This window comes from Streptopelia decaocto (assembly GCF_964273445.1).
Source record: "Streptopelia decaocto genome assembly, chromosome: 5".
Lineage (NCBI taxonomy): Eukaryota > Metazoa > Chordata > Aves > Columbiformes > Columbidae > Streptopelia > Streptopelia decaocto.
Genome location: NC_138659.1, coordinates 68,113,147 through 68,132,805, shown reverse-complemented (window position 1 = coordinate 68,132,805; position 19,659 = coordinate 68,113,147). Strand labels below are relative to the sequence as shown.

Genomic DNA, 19,659 nt, shown 5'->3' with positions numbered 1-19,659 from the left:
GCCCCCGGTGACGCAGGCGCCCCCGCCCCCGGCGCGGTCTCGCGAGACTGCGGTGGGCCGGGCCGGGCCGCGGGAGGCACAACAAACATGGCGGCGTTGGCGGCGGGCGGTGAGGGGCGGCGGCGGTGAGTAAACCCACTGTGAGGGGGCTCGGCGGTAGTGCGGCCCACACCCCCCTGGGCCGGCGGGGGGAGGAACCGCAGCCGCGACACCCCCTGCCTGGCGGCCGCGGGGTCCCCGCTGGGGCCTCCCTTTGACGTGAGGGGCGGTGGGACGGGGGGTGATCCCGCGGGAGTGTCGCTTCGCGCCCACGTGTGGGCCGGAGAAAATTCGGGGGTCGCTCGTTGCGCGGGAAGGGGGCGGCGGAGCAGGTGACAGGTGCTGGGGCTCGGCCCGGCAGCCGCTGCCTCTTCCCCCCGCAGAACTCCCTGAGAAAGAGCAGGGAGGGCTGGGGTACATTTTGGGATCCTTCCTCCTTCCTTGTGTTCATTTTAAGTCATTTTCACTGGAAAAGGTGAGACCGAGGCAGAGAGATCCATCCCCCCCCCTCCCTTTTTATTTTCTCCTTGAAAAGGCGTGCATAATCATTTTATTCCCTTATAATTACCGTGTGAGTTCTTACTGGGTCTGTTAAACTACTGCTTTTACTTGAATTGTTTTCTTTAGCGGAATTCTTTAGGCGAAATATTAATCCTCGCACATCTTATGGCACTTCTTAACTTTATACACACCAGCACTGTAACTACTGTTAAATCCAGCACTTGTATCCTTGTAGAAAATTAATAACCAATATTCCACCCATCGGTGTCTAAAGCTGGAGAAGATACATTGTCTGTGCAGAAAACATTCTGTGTAATTAGAACTTAAGGAACATCTGGTGTAATCAGCCCATTTGAGTGCGTGAAACAGGAGCTGGTGTGCTCAGGTTTCTAATAAAAATTGCATTTAGTAGTTTGCAGTAGTGATGTAGCAAGCATGTGGTCTGTATCACTCTTCCCTGAAAAGGAGAACTGCTGGCTGTATATCTATAAAAAAATAACACATAAAATCACAAAAGATTCTTTTGTGCATGCAAATGTAGAGGTTTGAGGTGGTGCTCAAATTGTGGCAACTTACCGACATTGACATTAAAAAAAAAGAAAAAAAAAAGGACGTTTCAAATTAAATTGATGAGGTAGAGAAAGGAAGTTTTACGCAGTTGATCCCCCAAATAATGTCTTTTCCCCGGTTAGACTTTTAAAATGCTGAGTGATTTTCTTTAAAATCAAATATAGTTATAAAAGTAATGAAATAATTTTTTGTGCCTCACACAAAGGGATTCTGTGAAAACATGGACTTTTAACATGGTTTTATGTTGAACCATTCACCATTTAGAATGGTTTAATTTTAAATTGTTATTTCTTCTTATTATAATTTGGTGAAAGTTGACCTGGTCAAGACTCTACATGACCTCATCCTGTTTTTCTCTTTCATATCTTTAATCCATATCCTGATGCCTTTGTGTTATTGCAGGAGATACCAACATATGGAACGCAAATTAACTTAAGCCTACACAAGGCTGGTGACATCTGAAAGAGGGTAGGCAAAATTGACAAATAACCACATGTTCAAAACTAACATAATGGTGATAATAATGACAGTAGTTGAGCACACTTCACAGTATCACAGTATGTTTGGGATTGGAAGGGACCTCAAAAGATCTCATTTGGATGTCAGAAATGAACTAATGCTTGGAAATAACTTTGAAAATATAGGAAAATGTGTTTAAATGTGGTCTTGAACTCAGGACTTGGGTTTTTATAGGTCACCTAATGTTCTGTTTAGTGACTATTAGAAAACAAAAATATACTTATTGAAAATATAATGTTATAAATTATTACTTATTACAATCTGGAGAAATAATAATGTGGCTGACTCATTACCCTCTTTCGAACTGAATCCTAAATTCCATCTTCACAAAATAATTGCAAATTGAGACTGTAGAGGTTTGTCATTTACAGTCCCAGAAAAGAGCATTACCAGTGACTTCTACTGAATATTTTTATTATTTCAGTATAAAATAATCAACTGGATTAAGATTTTTATGCAGGGCAGGAAACAAAAATTTTGGGGGAACTATGAAATACTGCTTTCCGTGAGGCTTCTTTCCATCTTTGCTGATCAGCAACGTTCAGTTGGTTTCCTATCATTACAGTCACCATAACTGACTCTGGGATTTTTTGGTGCCACGTGTTTGCCAGAGAAACTACTCAAATGATCAGTGAAATAGAAGTGTCTTTCGGTGAGATACACAAAGGAGTACATGCAATCTTTGAAAAGGTTTTGCTGAAAGAGTAATTGCTTTATTAAAACTTATAGCCATAGAGTGTTAGAGCCCGTCTTTCTATCATATATATTTTTTCAAGATCTTTTTCTTACACCTTATGGAGTTTGGGAAGAATAATTGGTTTACATTTCCTTTTGTTTTTTCCTTCCAGGGAAAGTGAAGAAGCTGTGCTCTGTGCTTTCTATCTGACCAGTTGGGAGTACGTTTTGGAGCATGTTTGCTACGTAGCGGGGAACTAAAATTCAGGTACGATCCATGTAAAAAAATACAAGAGGCAAGTCAAGCAGTGTCATGTTGATTTTGATTATTATGTCATTTTATCCAATTTGATGTTGTCCTTACGTTACTGTTGCTGAAAGCAATTTCCCCAGTAATATGTATTTAGTGATCTTTAATTAATTAGAAGTTCTAAAATTAATAGTCTTATGGCTGCAAGTTTGTGTATTGGTTTTTTATAGGTCACAATACTGTATGATGAAAGTAGTCTTTCACTAAAACCAAACCAAACCACCGTCACCAAAAACCAAGCTTGTTTCTATGAATGCATTCAAATTCAGTGGCAGCTGTGATGTGAAAATATTTTCCTTCTAGGCACAAGAGGTTGTAAAAGTGAAGAGCGAATATGGGTGAAAAGAAGCCAGAACCTTTAGACTTTGTAAAAGATTTTCAGGAATATCTTACGCAGCAGACTCAGCATGTAAACATGATTTCTGGATCAGTTAGTGGAGAGAAGGAAGCAGAGACTCTTCAGGGAGGTAAGCTGATTTCGGTGCTGTCAAATTTTATTTTTAGAGACTGCCTTCACTGTTCACATGCAGATAATGATGCAAACAATGGTAATTGTACGGAAGCATTTCTGATAGTCATCTTCACATCAGGAAAGTTGCGTATGTACCTTTGTTTTAATCAGGGTTTGTTCTTATAGTTCTGTGTATTTAATGACTGAGGACATCCAGAAGCAGAAGATATTTGGCATATTCTCACAGCACGATAGGCAGCATCCCACTGATTTTTGACTGAAATCTCTGTTGTATTATTCACAGCTGGGACAGAAGGTGATCAGAATGGTCTGGATCATCCTTCTGTTGAAGTTTCACTGGATGAAAACTCAGGAATGTTAGTAGATGGGTTTGAAAGGACGTTTGATGGAAAGTTAAAATGTCGATACTGCAACTATGCCAGCAAAGGAACAGCACGGCTCATCGAGCATATCAGAATCCATACAGGTATGAAATATTCTGCAGTACTTTGCTGTGAGGTGGGGTGGTATGAACTTAATGTTATATTTTTTTATGTGAGGAGTTACCATCTTCAGGCAGTGTGATAGTTATTAAAGTTGCTCAACAATTAGAACTGGGTTTTGGTTTTTGTTTTTTTTTAATGGACTTTTTTTTAAAGGTGTGCCATGTACCTGTTTAAATTATGCAAATTCCTACTTACATTTGTTATTGGAGACTGCTAAATTTGAAGTAACTATGTATGGGAATGAAGTGTAGCATGAAAGTGTCAGTGTAAATTGAAAGGCCCTCTTAGTTTTTCCTCACTAATCAAAAAAGTGAAAATGGTTCATGCTGGGTGGCAGGATGCAAACCCCACTCTCTCCCCCTCCCTCCTTCATCATGGAAGGAGTAGACACATCTCCTTCTCTCTCTCTCTGCTGTTTGAGGCCAACAGCTTCTTTTGTTTGGCCCCAGAGCCCCTGGCCAGGGCCGTTAGAAGAGAGTGCCCGTGGCCTGTCTGGGGGATGTTTGGAGGCTTCAGGGGCACCCACAGCCAGGGTGGGGGTGCAGAGAAACTTCTGGAATGCCCACAGTCAGATCTGATCAGCCAATAAAAAACGGGACTCTCGTCGAGACTCTGCCCATTGTCACGGGTCTCTTGGAGAACGAGCGAGATGCTGCTGCCGAGAGCCACACTCCCCGAGATGGAGACTCCGCTTGCCTTGCTGCCACGTGTGTGAGTAAAATTTCTCCTCACAGGATTGCGAGTGTATCTACTTTCCGTGCACATGTGCACGCGTACTTTCTGTGCTCAGTATGAGCACGTGTAAAATTAATCCTCGCATAATCACGGGTGTATTTTCCTCCCGTGCTTCCACTAAGCACGTGTAACTTTCCATGCACATTTGCACGCGTACTTTCCGTGCTCAATACGAGCTCGTGTAAAATTAATCCTCGCATAATCGTGGGTGTATTTTTCCTCCCGTGCTTCCACATAAGCACGTGTAACTTTCCGTGCTCAATACGAGCAAGTGCATAAATTATTTCCTCGCACAATCGCAAGTGTATTTCCCTCCCGTGCTTCCACATAAATACGTGTAATATTCTGTGCACATTTGCACGTGTATTTTTCCTCACAGGATTGCGAGTGAATTATACATGTACCCTCGCAAGATTGCGAGTGTACACTTTCCGTACTCAATATGAATACGTGTATCCCTTTAAAATAATCCCACACCGTGTTCAGGGAAGTGTGGACTCCTCCCGGACTCAGGGGTGGCTCTGACATTGTTTTGGGTGAAGCCACGTGCGTGCACTCTGTGGACCTCCTGAATTATTATTTGCTGACCCTTAATAATTTTTCTCAACTGATATCTGAACCTGTATTCAAGTTACTTTTGGAGTGCTAAAACCCTGTTTCTCACCCGTTTAATAACAGTTGTTGTGGACGCTGTTGTCCCTTAAACTAACCTCGGGGTGCCTCCGTGACATGCTGCTGCATGGAGATTAATAGGGGCTTTTCTTCCTCCGTTGTTCAGCTATGAAAATATTCCTGTTTTGTACAACGTTCTAGATGTGGAAGTACAAAACATAAGAAGAAGTGTAAAGTTTTCTTATTGGTAGAATATTCACATGTGAAGGCATATCACCAAATAAGTGATTAATAACAGTAATGAAAAGAAAAAATACTTACTGTGGCTTGTTTAAGAGCATTTGCCTCTGTTTGGTTTATAAAGCTGAAAAGCAAAACTCACAATAAGGTTAGAATACTCTAAACTGTTCATGAAGGTAGCTCGGATTTCTTGGCAAATGAGAGAAACCAAATGAAAAGTCCTTGTGAAGTCTGACTTTGCTGCCTGCTGAGTATGTTACACCGATACAGAAGACCTCATGACTGTTAACTATAGCAAGAAGAAAAGGAAAATCGAACTAATGGAAGTTTTTGCAGGTTTCAAGTCTGGTGTGGACTGTCCCCGAACTTTTAAATGTATCATTTCAGTGCTCTTGGGTAGGTGGCATTCTGCGACTCACTTTGAAGGAAGCGCATTGTTGTAACTGGGATGTAATTGTAGCTCTGTTTGGGTACAGATATTTTTAGTCAGATTCTCACTTTGCTGTGAACCGTCGCTTCTCCGCAGTAACTCCCAGATGTATTTTGGGAAAGTTAGCTCAGTGTTGGCTTGTTTGGACAAGGCGTAATGGGGTCGAAAATGGCAACCAACTAGAAAGCAAAGAGTTCTAAGGTTCAGACCCTGAAGATCTTATAAATTCTTCTCTTGTGCTACCGCGAGCTGCCTCTGTGTGTAGCTGTTGCTGTTTTCAGATTCCCAGTGGAAATTTTGCTTAGTGGTTTACTGTGGCTTGTGCTGCCTGCATTTGACACAGAGTTAATGCCATGGCTTGCTGCAGATCTGCAGAGCAGCAGTGTGTTTTGGAGCATCTTTTATCTCTAGTTTTTCATCAAGCAGTTACAGCTTCGCCTACCATTTGCCTCCTATGGTATGTGGACAACGCAAGATATTTTAACAGCTTAACTCTGTGCAGTGCCATTTCTGAGCTTGTGGAATGATGGTCAAGTAGTGGGAGAGAGTGCTACGGATGTCCTACAGTGAACTACGTAATTTAGGATGACTTTTAAATGGTACTTAAAGTTGCAGAAGTCACATCAGTTTTAAAATTTCATGTATTTTCAGTAGCATATACCTATTGCCATCTAAAAACTTGCAGTTATTTCTGGCTAATTGTCAACATGAGCAGATGGACTGCTAGAGCTGTGATGGGAAGCCTAACTTGCTGCTAGAAGATGTTGGTATTATGTGTTTGCTGATTCTTGAGATATTTTTTGATGGCTTTGGCGTGCTCGGGGTTCCTCAAGCAGAATGACTGAAACAACGTGTTGTTACTTAATACCAAATGTCATAAATTTTAGACATACCAGAGAGCAAAAAATCAAGTCTTCCTTAAGTAGCAAAATGGGGGTATTGGGATAGTGTCAGCATTCCTTCTCTTACCCTGGGAAGTTGCCTGCATCTTGTCTATTCTCACATCTTAGGTTAACAGTTCTTTTGTGTTTTCAGAATGCTTTCTTACCCTGCCGCTACTGTAGTGAGTAGAGGTCACTAAGTGGCTTGAGCTGGCAGAAAAATTCCTGCTGCAGATTATGAGCATTTGAGCATAGTTGCAGCATAGTATGTAAAAAAAGCAAGAAAGATTCCAACAACAATTGGGAAGCTGGGAAATGTCCTCAAAAATCTCTGAGCCAGTGGTCATTGTCAAGAAGCAAACATTCCATAAGCTACACAAGTGTAATACTTTGGGTTTGTGCCTTGGCTAGCATTTGGAGTTGTTTCTTATGGTTGTAGTATATATTTTTAGCATTATACCACAGGAACCCAGCTTTATATGTGGGATGACTATTGTTTCAGTGTTCCTGTGGGTATTCCCATCAGAGTGTATATACATGACTCATTTGATCAAATAAACTTTCACAAAGGTGCTAGGAAAAGGTAGCCAAACTGAGGGCACACATAACTCTACTGCAGAATCTTGCAGTCTGAATTATTTATGTTCCAGAAAGCTGGTTAGCAGTGAGAGAAGTATACAGGGGATATCAGCCGGCTGTCCATCAAAGAGCTTCAGAAATTTGGACATGCCTTCACACAGTGAACGCTTTATAGCCGGATTACTGGTTCGAACATGTCTGATGCCTGATGAAATACCAGTAACTGTACAGTGATAACAGTTCATTTCCTGATATTAATCTGTTCAGTTTTGTAATATAGATGTGAACCTCAGACTGCCAGAGGTCTTTTTGTTTTCCTGTATAATTTCGCCTGTGTCTTTTTACAATATATTTAACATCCTTAATTATAGTACCGCACTGCATGGTGTCCTGATGGCAACACCATTTTGCCATTACCGTAACAGCTCTTTGGAAAGCCCCGCTTTGTTTCTTTGGGCAGAGACAGGGGACTCCGGAACAAAGAAGGGTTTCTTTTTATATTTTGGTTTGTTTTTCTTGTGTCTTTTTTTCACTCGAGGCCAAGGAGAGCCAAGACCTGAGTGTTGTTTTGCTTAGAAGCGTGGTAAAGGGCCAAGAGATGAATTACGTGGACTGTGAAGGCTGAGAGTGACTGAATCAACTTTAAAATAGGGAAGTGATAGCTGAGTAGTAGCCTCAGAGCAACCTAAGTAAACAGATAATACATCCTGGTTAGCAGGCAAGTGCAGCCAAGTATCTGCCAAAGTAATTATGACCCAGGCATGATCACACAACTGTTATTAAGTGCAGCTTGCTGCAGAATTAACTTCATGCTGAGTCTGACAGCAATATAATTAGTAGTTACCAGCTGTGCTGTATTAAGGTCATGCAACATGGGATGCAAATCTGTATCTCAGCATACTTAAACCAGTTTAGAATGAAGTAAGTCCGTTCAGGTTGACAAGTTCTTTGTGAATGCAGGGAATTTGTCAGTCTTTTTACGTTGTTGTTTGTACCAAATCTCCAGATCTTTATGTGTGTATGTATGTATATATCTGAATACATAAATGTGCTTATGGAGAAGTGATAGTTGCAGCTGGTGCAAAAAAAGTACTTAGAAGTAGCACAAAAACGGCTCACTTTCTTCTTGAAGAGCCAATGATGAAGGGAAAAAATAACCTTGTATTCAGTATCCCAGGCTCTGATTCCAGACTGGGATGCTCAAAATGGTCTGCTGGTTTTGACTGGGATAGAGTGAATTTTTTCCATAGTAGCTAGTCATGAGGCTGTGTTTTGGATTTGTGCTGAGAACAGTTTTGATAACCCAGGGATGTTTTGGTTATGGCTGAGTGGGGCTTACCCAGAGCCAAGGCCTTTGCTGCTGCTCACAGCACCCACCAGTGGGTGGGCTGGGGGCAGACGAGAAGTTGGGAGGGGACAGGGCTGGGACAATTATTACATTTTGGTGCAGACATTCCTGTTGTCAACTGGTTTTGTGCTTTGTAGGTGAGGCAGAGTTTGGATCCAGTTCAGAGCACCATGTAAACATTACTGCATTCAGTCCTTGGCATCATTGCTGCAATTCCTGCTCAGGTTATCTGTTATGCGAATTCTGGTCACATTTTTTTTTTTTATGCTTACTGTCACTTGGGTGAGGCAGTTGTCTAAATTTAGTCCACTCTTCTACCAGATACCCAACCAAACTCACCACTAGCAGTGACTGAAGCTGAAAGGGAACTGTTTGATCAGCAGCTCTGAGTTAGCTACTTTCTGTTCCATGAAAAGCCTTTTTCAAGCACTCTATGAGATGCCACAGTATAATCTATTTTAATTTTCCAGGCGAGAAGCCGCACAGATGCCATTTGTGTCCCTTTGCATCAGCTTACGAACGTCATCTGGAAGCTCACATGCGGTCGCATACTGGTGAAAAACCGTACAAATGTGAATTGTGTTCCTTTCGCTGCAGTGACAGGAGTAACTTATCTCACCACCGCAGGCGCAAACATAAAATGGTACCTGTTAAAGGTTCAAGGTCTTCCCTAAGCAGCAAGAAAATGTGGGGGGTTTTGCAGAAGAAGACCAGCAATTTGGGGTACAGCAGAAGAGCATTAATTAATTTGAGTCCACCTTCCATGGTGGTTCAGAAACCAGACTACCTTAATGACTTCACTCACGAAATCCCAAATATCCAGACTGAAGCGTATGAGAGCATGACAAAACCAACCCAGAGCAGTGCGTTGCCGAGAGATCCGCAAGACCTCATGGTAGATAATCCTTTAAACCAGCTCTCCACGTTAGCCGGACAATTATCCAGTTTGCCACCTGAAAACCAAAACCCAGCCTCTCCTGATGTTGTTTCCTGTCAGGATGAAAAGCCTTTCATGATCCAGCAACCTGCTGCGCCTGCGGTCGTTTCAGCTGTGGCAGCAAATATTCCTCAGAATTCATCTCCAACCAGCCCAGAGCCTCGTCCCGCACACAATCAAAGGAACTACAGCCCCGTGGCCGGTCCCAGCAGTGACCGCAGCGCCCACACCAGTACTCCCAGCATCAGTAACAGTCAGCCAAGTACTCCAGCTCCAACCCTTCCCGTTCAGGACCCTCAGCTTCTGCATCACTGCCAACACTGTGACATGTACTTTGCGGACAACATCCTTTATACTATTCACATGGGATGTCATGGATTTGAAAACCCTTTTCAGTGCAACATATGTGGGTGTAAGTGTAAAAATAAGTATGACTTTGCTTGCCATTTTGCAAGAGGCCAACATAGTCAACATTAACTGAGAACATGCTTTCACTTAGTTTTTTAACATATTACAGTATATTTTTCGTACTTGCTGAAGAAAAGCTTGCACGTTCCCATAAGGAATCTTCACATTAATCAACTCAACAAAAGAGGCAAATTTATGTTTTCGTAAAACTTGCCAGGGAAATTTTGTATAAGATGTGGTTGTTATTTTATATGTAGCTTTGCAAAAAAAGCTGAGAGAGTGCTATAAGAATTGGAATATTGGAATGCATTTACGTGCTTTCTTTGCTAAATTTAAGTTGCCTGCACTTAATCTCAACGAACATTCTACAAATATAGAAACAGGGTGTGTGTCTTGAAACACAGGATGCAATTATCAGACTATTTACTAGGCAAGACACAATATATTAACCATAAAATAGGAAAGGTTAATGCAGTGACACGTGGTTACTTTGGATACACACTTATCCTTAAAAACTCAGCTACTCCAAACTAGAAAAACAAATAGAAGCAACTTTCACATACAAATTCATTTGATGTAATATTTGCTTTAATCTAATGAAGGTTAATAATAACTTTTTGCTTAGTGTATTCTAAACTCTTCATGCTAGGACTCAAACACTAACCTAACTTATTTTTAAAACTCATCACAAAACTAGCAGATAACAGGTTATTGTGAATGAAATGCTGGTAGGAAAAAAGAGTTAAAAAGCCTGTTATTTACTAGTAGTACAAAACAAAAATAAATATTACACCTTATTTTAAACTACGCTTACCAAAATTTTACGTGTCATTCTTTAAACACGCATAATAAAGAGTCTGTAGAACTAATATATATTCCCTGAAAGTTTTAACTGCCTTAAACTAATTTGTACAGATATTTAAAATTTGCACAGTTAGATTTCTGTCTTGCTGATAGAAGTTCTAATAGAAACAAACAAAAAGTTTACAAATTAAAAATCATTTATTCAGTTTTATCTTGGGCCCAGTTACAACAGGGAAGTTGCCCAGATGTTTGAAAGTTATAACATCTAGTTTATTGTAAGATTCAGCTCAGTTTGTCTTGTCACCTGCCCTAGATTTTTTTGTCTTTTTTTTTGCGCTGGAAATAATGGGAAAGGCATTTGAAGCCATCATGATTAATGTTTGTAGGTGGCAAATGGTAACTAAAGATGTACATGAAGTCCATTGCACGTGTTTATTGGTTTTTTATACTGTACATCTTGCTTTAGAAGCACCTAGGTTAACAGACAGGCACTTTATATAAACCTCAAGAAAACATCCTAGCAAAATTAATAAAAGCTTTTAATGTGCTACATAGGAATTTGTAGTGTTTCAAAAAAGTGAAGAACTGTTACTTTTCTCATATTTAGACATGCACTTTCACCTTAGTTTGTCTTACTTTAGACAAATTAAAGTTTCCTTATGTTTTCCCCTTCTACTATCAGCAATATATGGCAGCAAATGTGTTTTGTTAAATGTAGGAAGATTTTATGAACGTTCTGCAGGTTGGAGGTTGGAATCCGTATAGCAAATGTTTGGTTTTTTCAAATTTTTATTGTTACGGGAGCTAAAGCTTCCCAAAGCCAATGGAAAAACTTACAATGACTTCACTGTAAGATCAATGCAGAAAATAACACCCTTCTGAGAATTTCAGATTTAGAAGTAATTTTTACTTCAATAAATTAGAAAATTGGGAACCAATTATGTTTCCGTCTACCTAACCTACCTATTGTTGAATTTTCTGTGCTTAAGTAACCAGTTGAAGGAACTGGATTCTTGGTTTCACATAGTGTTGTAGTAACGAGGTCAAAAACACGCTGTTGAAGTATTTCCAGTGTAGTAAAGGTGAATAACATGCTATCACTCCCCAAAAATGTTTTTGGTTTCATGCCTGGTTCCAAATCCATTTCAGTGGATTTGTAAATCAGAATGTAATTTCCACTTTTCTAATGACACTCTTTAAAAGTTATTTTATAAGCAAAACCACAACTCTGTGTGCATAAACATAGAGAGTCCTGTATTTTAAGGACTAAAGTTTGACTGAATGGGAATCCAGTTGGAAGTTACTTCTCCTGTACAGGTTTATTAACATACATGGTTCTTCTACTCAAAGAACAATGTAGGAACAATAACTTTCTTTTGATCACATATTGAGACATTCTAAAATCTGCATCTGACTAAAATACAATATTAGAACTACAGATGTTACTGTTGAAGACCATTACAATTAGTAATTTGTAGAGGTCATTTTCCTTGCCTTTTGCTGGATGACATAAACTTCTATTCCTGGGTTCTGACAACTCCAGGGAAGCCTCTGACCTGGTGCTGCTCTGTGAAGCACCTTCCAGCACTGAATGATGTGCCGATCGCAACAGCCGAGTTCTCTTTGGCTTGCGGCTCCAGCCTTTCTCCCACTTGGGATGAGATTAACTCCAAGTGCACAAATATTTGAGATTTCATCCTTCTGTTCCATTCATGTGGTTTCTGATCCATTAAGACTTTCACTGGCAGTGCCTGTAAACATCGTAGATGTTTTTTTCTTTTTGTGATGGCTCATGATTTGGCAATTTAGAACAATGATTTTTGAGCTATGAGGCCCCTGAATGAAATTTTAAATAGAATAGTCAGGTTGCTAATAGAGGCAGCTGGTAGCAAGAGGAAAGCCTGTGTGATCTGATTGATTCCCTCATCCAGGAGGGAATCTTTTGTTGTGGGGGAAAGTATGTTATTAATAATAGAACTTGATAAAAAAATCTAACCTCAAACCTTGCAAATTGTTGTTTAGAAGTGTTTTAATACTGCTAACTTAATACCATTGTTTCTGCTTGGAAGTACCTAAGGAAAAGAAAATTAGCTTGAACATCTGTGAACTGTTGAACAGCGATAAAAATATTCCGTCTTTCCTTGCGCAAGCTCCTGTTTGCAGGGGGTTCTTAGGTGGCTTCTGCCTTTGATGTCGATCCCACAGCCAGAGGTGCAGGGTGGATCCTGCCAAATAACTGCTCTAGACCAGGATTCTTAATTTTTCAGCCTCATACCGTGTGCTCAGTTGTGCCAAGCAGTACCCTGCCTATATTGATTTCCTTCTGTCCGCTGAGTAAGTTTGGAAGGTATATTTTCACATTGTTTTTTCATGATTTTGTACGTACTATTTAATTTAAAGACCAGAACTAGTACTGGAAGATTGTTTTAGAGTATGATCCCGACAGCTCCCCTGCACAAGCAGATCTCCGAGTCAGTGGGGGATCCTTGTCAGGAACTGTGGGATCGAGTCCTGCATTTGGACTTTTCATATTGAGTTCTCCATGTGCTCCACTGCACTAACTTTTGGTTTTGATTTTCTTTTTAGAAACCCAAATCCTTATATCATAAGGTGGTGATCAGCATACGAACTCCTACTAACAGGGAAGTTTGGGAATGAGCTGAAATTTTTCCATAGTTTGACTCAAAGTTCCGTAGTTGCAAAACATTAACTTTGTGGGTTTTTTTGTTTTTATTGTAAATTATTATTTCATAGAGTTGTTGATATTTTTAACATGCACTATTTATAGTACCCTTAATACAGACATTACTTTGAGACTGAATATTCCAATGAACATGCAGATATTAGGGCTGAAGATCTTAATAAATATCTCGGTTAATACTTAAACCAACCATGAAGCAGCTAATAGGGAATAATAATTGAGTTTTTTCACAGATAAAATGTTTAGAAGAGGAGGATTTTGACATAAAGTGTTGATTGGCATTTTAAAATAAAACTCTGTGCTGGAAGATATGTTCCAATGGTGTTTCATAGCAAAATGATCTGTTGCTATTTGTTTTGTTCCAGAATGTTTAGGAGGGTTGCTTGTTTGGTTTTTGTTTCTTTTTGACGAAGGGAATGTAATTTAGAGGTCTTCACTGGCAAGTTTTGTAATAACTTTAAGCTTCTTTGAAAATCTACAGCAAATGGATGTTCTGCTGCAGGAGATCTATTCCCTGCTGAAGCATTTTTCATTGAGCAATCTTTGTGTATGTGCTTGTAAGTACCTGCTTTGTTAATAGTGTGTATTTCAGTGTAAAAAGCATATTTTGTATGCAAAAAATGAAAGCCGTTAGAGTTGTAAAATAAATTTTATTGTGTAGTGAATGTTTTCAGATGACAAGGATAATTCTGAAATAACTATATCAAGTGTAGTTCATGTTGTGAAGCTTTGCTTTTGTAAGATATGAATAAAATAACACTTTCTAATTAAGCCTCATGTTAATTCTTAATTGCATATGATTCAACACGTGGAACTAGTAAACGGCTCCTAAGGTAAGGAAGGTAAGTTTACCTTTTGGGTAAGCAAGGAACACTGCATTTATGTTTCAGTCTGCTTAATTTGAAAATACTTAATTTTAGAGCTGAGCCAGGACACTCTTTAATTCCTCTCTGCTTTTAATTTTTCACATTCAATTGTTTTCCAAGTACTTTGGTTCCTCAGTCATATTTCATTATCAAGAGCGTCTGTATGTCTGAAATCAGAGGTTTTATCACGGTATTGTGGTTGTTACTGCCTGTGGGATGTCTCTGTATTTTGTTAGCAACTTTGAAGGCAGCACCAAATTTTAAGTTCCTTTGGATGCTGCAGTTAATCCTACGTGTGTGTACATGTGTGCAACTCTCGAGAACCTTAATTTAACTGCATCTCAAATTCATTGTGCTTTGCAAAGGTTCTGTCAGGGAAACTCGCAGAGAAGCCAAGAGCCTGATCTAAGGAAGGCACTTGGGAAACCAAAGCAGGACTTGGATGAAACTTGGGTGCTGACATCCTGACTTTGCTGTAGGTCTGTTAACCCACCTCGTGATTGAAATGCCAAACTCATTTCTTGTTTTCATACCTTCCCAGGCACGTGTTTTCTGGAAACGCTTGTTTGACAGAGCAGAGCAGGTCACCATCCGAGATGCTCTTCAAAACTTCAGCTGGAGGAGGCTCTGAGAAGGCTGATCCAGCTTGAAGATAGTCCCACTGTAAGCAGGTAATAGGACTAGATGACTCTTGGTGTTCCTCCCAGGCTGACTTTTCCTATGATTCTGTAAAATTTAAAATCTCAGGATGGTTTGTTGTCAGCTTGATCTTCAAACAGGCTCATTTCTTTTCCATAATATGGGAAGAAGATTTAGAGAATGCACGAGCCTCTTACGAAGCAAGCTGCACCTCTCAGATGTTTGCAGCTGTACTGCTGAAAGAGCATGGCATTTTAAACACTCTTAAAAGCCAACCAATGTTTTCTATGTCATCATTTAAAAATGTATTTATTAAGTGCATTAGTTGCCTCACATTGGAATGAAGAAATTACACTTGTAGCAGGGTCAGAATATTGATTTTGTGTGCAAATTTGGTTTTTCAAATTATTTCCTTGGCGCAAGTCTTCCAAAAATTCTGTTTTGAGTTTGTTGAGTTCTTCTGCCAGGCTCTTCATCTCATTTGGGAGTATGTTTTTATCTGAAAAAAAATTAGAGTTGAACTTTTAACTTCATGTTTCAAGACAAAATTTACAGACTTTAGCTCACATTCTACAAATAATTTTGACAAGTGTGCTGGTTTCGACTGGGATAGAGTGAATTTTTTCCGTAGTAGCTAGTATGAGGCTGTGTTTTGGAGTTGTGCTGAGAATAGTGTTGATAACCCAGGGATGTTTCAGTTACTGCTGAGCAGCCCTTCCCCAGGTAACTGTTACCCATGATGGAGCCCATCTGCTTGCATGTGCCGGGCTCTTGCTTTACCTATTAAACTGTCTTTATCTCAACCCATGAGTATTCTCACTTTCACCCTTCTGATTTTCTCCTCTACCCCACCAAGAAGGAGTGAGTGAGTGGCTGCGTGGGGATTAGTTGCTGGCTGGGGTTAAACCATGACAGCCAGAGTTGTGAAGTAGATTGGCCTCAGTCACACCTGCAGGGCCAGGATACCTTAACAGTTTACCCCGAGGGAATTTCATAGGTTTAATCTTACATTGCAGGCTCGCACCTGGATTATATTGCACGTACCTTTTGCATCCTTCATTGTCTGAGAGATGATGCGCCTGCATGTCTGATCGGCCTGATGGACGGCACTCGCTGCACAGATTGCTCGATCTGCTTCCTAGCCAGAGAGACCAACAGAAAGAGGAATACAGGCAAACACACTAAACTTTAATTAGACTGTCATCAATTTTTGAAGAAATCTTGGAAAACAAGTAACATGTTAGCAGGAACTCAGTGACTGGCGCAGTCTGATTCTAAGGAGCAGCGACTGCCAGAAACAGGTATGTGTGACATTAAGAAGTGAACGTTATTTTCCTCAGTGTCATGTTACAGCTGTAAAATCTTTTTACCACTCTAGTCCACATATTCTTAATGGTAGTTCAGTGGTTTAACTTAATAAGGTGACAGAAGTACCCATTTCAAATAGGAGTAACTCTTCTGTGTATGTTTTTGCAATCAGGAAATACAACAGCTATTTCTGATTTTCTGTCATCCCTGTGTTCTGAACACAATTCAGGAATAACTAACTCACTTATTCACTGTTATTTGAAAGAGCTGTGATTGTGGAGACAAGCAGCACTACCTTTTGCTCAGTGTTCTCTTCGTTTGGCTTCAATGGATTTTCCAAAGCAGTGGCCAGCAAATTAATTATTTGCTCACTAAGGAAAAAAAAGAGTAAAAGACATTAATCAAACAGTTTCACTGATGTTGTAATAACACCTCAGCACAGAAAAAAAACACAACTTTTCACTTAATTTTGAGGCAATAATGAAATAATCTTTATACAGCTAGTTAGATGAAAAACAGTTGCAACTAAAACTACAGCAAATTATTTCCAGTCTTAATGTTTCAAACAATTGACATAATTTTTCAACAATGATTTAGAAATGCAGTTAGTTCAAGGTCAGCTCTGCCAAGAACGCTGGCTGTGAGTTCCCAGCAACGGGCATGTACTGTGTGTAATTGACTGGCTTCCAAAAATTCCCCCATGGAATAAATTTTGCATACTGTTTACATACAGTAAAAAGCTTCTACCCACCCATTTATGAAAATGGAACTTATTGAAAACCCTAGCATCAACCCAGTCACATACTTATCCTCTGAAGTGCAATCAAAACTTTTCAGAATGAGGCTGTTCTGCTCCCAAGCATTCTTCTTGACGTCTGGCATTTCTATTTTTTCTGCCATTAAATATATTGTCTGGTCAGGTAATGGATCACTTCTTAGACGATTTCTCTGCAAGCAGCATTCAAGTGGGCACTCTAAAAATAACTGGCAGAAGCCCAAGGAATCTAAAAGAAAATAGACAATTTTACCTTTAAACTGTTAAAGTAAAAATTTCTGAGAGCAACATGCATGAGAAAAGCTTTATAGGAATGGGGAACTCCTGTGCTAGTTTTGAGTCTCAAAAGAATACAAACCTAAAAAGAATACAAACCATTTTACCTTGAAGGCTGCTCATGTAGTAATTTCTGAGATCAACATACATAAGAAAGGCTTTAAGTGGCCTAGCAACTTCTAATAATACAGTAATAAAGTGAAATTGATGGTAGTATATACAGCAGGAATCTAGCACTTAAGAGTACTTATAACCAAAGAATCACAGCATGGTTTGGGTTCGAAGGGACCTTCCCAGCTCCCCCAGTGCCCCCCCTGCCATGAGCAGGGACATCTTTACCAGCTCAGGTTGCTCAGAGCCCCATCCAGCCTGGCCTGGGATGTCTCCAGGGATAGTTCATCAACCACCTCTATGGCCAACCTGGGCCAGGCTCTCACCACCCTCAGTGTCAATTTTTTTTTCCTCATGTCCAGCCTCAATCTCCCCTCTTTTAGTTTAAAACCATCTCTCCTTGTCCTGTCACAACAGGCCCTGCTAAAAAGTCTGTCTCCATCCTTATGGGCCTCTTTTAATTCTGGAAAGGCCCCAGTAAGGTCTCCCTGGAGCTTCTCTTCTCCAGGCTGAACACGCCAACTCTCTCAGCCTGTGCTCACAGCAGAGCTATTCCAGCCTTGGATCATTTCTGTGGCTCCTCTGCCCCCTCTTAACTTAAAGGCAGTTAAAGAAAGCTGAATTTACAACAAAGCTGCAACGGTTTTCATGTGTAGGACCGAGAAGTAATTAATTACACTTGCGTGCCAGCTGGTGCACCTCGTGCCTCATGCTCTGGTAATAAAAATTGTCATCCAAGATCACGTAGAGCGGCCCAGATGTGGCTGCCGGTGTCCAGGAACGTCCCTCTCCGTGGCTCCCCGCCGGGGCGAGCAGCCCCTGCCCGCAGCAGCAGCCCAGGAAGCGCTCCCAGGCCGGCGGGGCCGTGGCCGGGGCTGACAGCGGCTCCCCGGTCACCAGCGCCCGCAGGACGCGCTCCAGGCAGTGCAGCAGGTCGCGCCGGCTCTGCTTCCAGCGGGGCGGCTGCGGAAGAAAGCGGAGGGGTGAGGGACCGCGCACCCGCCCCAGCTCCCCTGGGGCCGCTGCGGGGCTGCCCGCGGTCCCTCCGGCCGCGGAACCGGGAAGGCCTCACCGGAGGGACGCGCCGCGTTGCCTAGCAACCAGTGACGCTAATGAGCGGCGCGCCTCAGCTGACCAATGAGAGCGGAGAGCGCGTAGAGGGAAGGAGGGAAAAATCGCACTGACCAATGGGGGCGTCCCTGTCGACTCCACCTCCGCCTCGCGCGGGCCGAAGGCTTCCGGTGGGATGAGTTCGTCGTAGGTGAGGAGGGCGCAGGCCCAGCCCGGGCGCTGCGGCAGGCGGCGGCGCAGGGCGCGGGCCAGGGTGGATTTACCGGCCGCCGGCAGCCCGCACAGCACGCACAGGCCCACCCGGGCGCGCCCGGTGCCGCCCGGCTGCTCCTTCTCCACCGGCAGCGCCGCCGCTCCCGCCATCCGCCCGCGCTAGGCTGCGGCTCTGCGCATGCGCGAGGCTGGCCCCGCGGGACGCCCCCTGGCGGGCGGGCGGAGCTTCCCTCACGGCGGCAGCGCCCGACACCGATCTCGTCATGTGCGTGAAACAACCGGGTTTACTCGATAAATGCAATAATACATTTTAATGAACCCAGAAGCGCCAGGCGGCTGGCGATCCCGGGTGTGCCCAGCGGTTGTGGTTGTTAAGATCGTCAAATCCAAATACTACTAAGTGTGGTGTTGACCCTGATGATTTCTTTTAAATTACATTAATGTCATATTATTAATAAGCTCTAAATTATAGAAAAAAATTAATAACAACAATTTAAGATTCTGAGGAGGTGACAGTTTGGAAGACGTTCCTTGCCAGTGCAGATTTAGGCTTGCAATGTTTTAAGTTCGTTTGTCCAGCCCTTTGGTGAAATGGCCATCAAAGGGAGTAGAAATATTTTATCAGTGAAGCAATTCCTTCATTTATTCACTGTTTTTGCTGTTCCCAAAGTTCGCAGGTGAACACAGTCCATATGTGGTTTACAGACTGATCAGTATCCACAGCTTTGTTCTGGCCAGTGAGTTTTTCCCTGCACGGCAGCTTCTTTTCCATTAGTTGCCATTTTGACAAACTGTGTAACTTCAAATATTTTCTTTTAAATTACTACTTTTTTTAATTGTCCTGTTTAGAATGACAGAAGTTACCTGTTGCTTTTGTAGTGGAGTCAGTTTCTAGCAAAAATCTCAAGCTGCGATAACCAGGAAACATTAAACCACTGTTGTGTAACGTATTCCCTGATATATGGATTTTCTATAACAACAGAACTGTTTTGTATAACAACAGAGATGGCTTGTCTCTTTTAGACTCATACATTCTGTCTACAGGGTTTCTTTCCATTGCTGCTCTCCCTATAGGAGGTTGCTTTTCTAAATCACCTGAACTGGAAAGTAAGGCAGCCAGTAGGTAACAAGAGGCAGGATCTGGATCCCAGCTT

General features: G+C 41.6%; 2 protein-coding genes across 4 annotated transcripts; one reads left to right on the top strand and one right to left on the bottom strand.

Moving 5' to 3' along the window:
• Positions 1–40: 40 nt before the first annotated feature.
• On the top strand, positions 41–13,042 carry IKZF5 (IKAROS family zinc finger 5). Of its 2 annotated transcripts, XM_082054854.1 has the most exons (6): positions 41–125; positions 1,513–1,578; positions 2,478–2,572; positions 2,918–3,081; positions 3,370–3,552; positions 8,867–13,042. In XM_082054854.1, exons 4-6 carry the CDS (start codon positions 2,949–2,951, stop codon positions 9,808–9,810), a joined length of 1,260 nt encoding a protein of 419 aa, XP_081910980.1. In that variant the 5' UTR covers positions 41–125; positions 1,513–1,578; positions 2,478–2,572; positions 2,918–2,948; the 3' UTR covers positions 9,811–13,042. The 2 variants fall into 2 exon arrangements, with proteins under 2 accessions (XP_081910980.1, XP_081910981.1); XM_082054855.1 differs by lacking the exon at positions 1,513–1,578 and having other exon boundaries at positions 111–125.
• A 1,854-nt stretch (positions 13,043–14,896) lies between these two features.
• Positions 14,897–18,712, bottom strand: PSTK (phosphoseryl-tRNA kinase). Of its 2 annotated transcripts, none has more exons than XM_082054857.1 (6): positions 18,407–18,712; positions 17,905–18,184; positions 16,865–17,063; positions 16,355–16,430; positions 15,796–15,889; positions 14,897–15,250 (listed from the first exon to the last, which is right to left on the bottom strand). In XM_082054857.1, the coding sequence occupies exons 1-6, from the start codon at positions 18,653–18,655 to the stop codon at positions 15,045–15,047; spliced, it is 1,104 nt and encodes a 367-aa protein (XP_081910983.1). In that variant the 5' UTR covers positions 18,656–18,712; the 3' UTR covers positions 14,897–15,044. The 2 variants fall into 2 exon arrangements, with proteins under 2 accessions (XP_081910983.1, XP_081910982.1); XM_082054856.1 differs by having other exon boundaries at positions 17,899–18,184; positions 18,407–18,706.
• Positions 18,713–19,659: the final 947 nt, after the last annotated feature.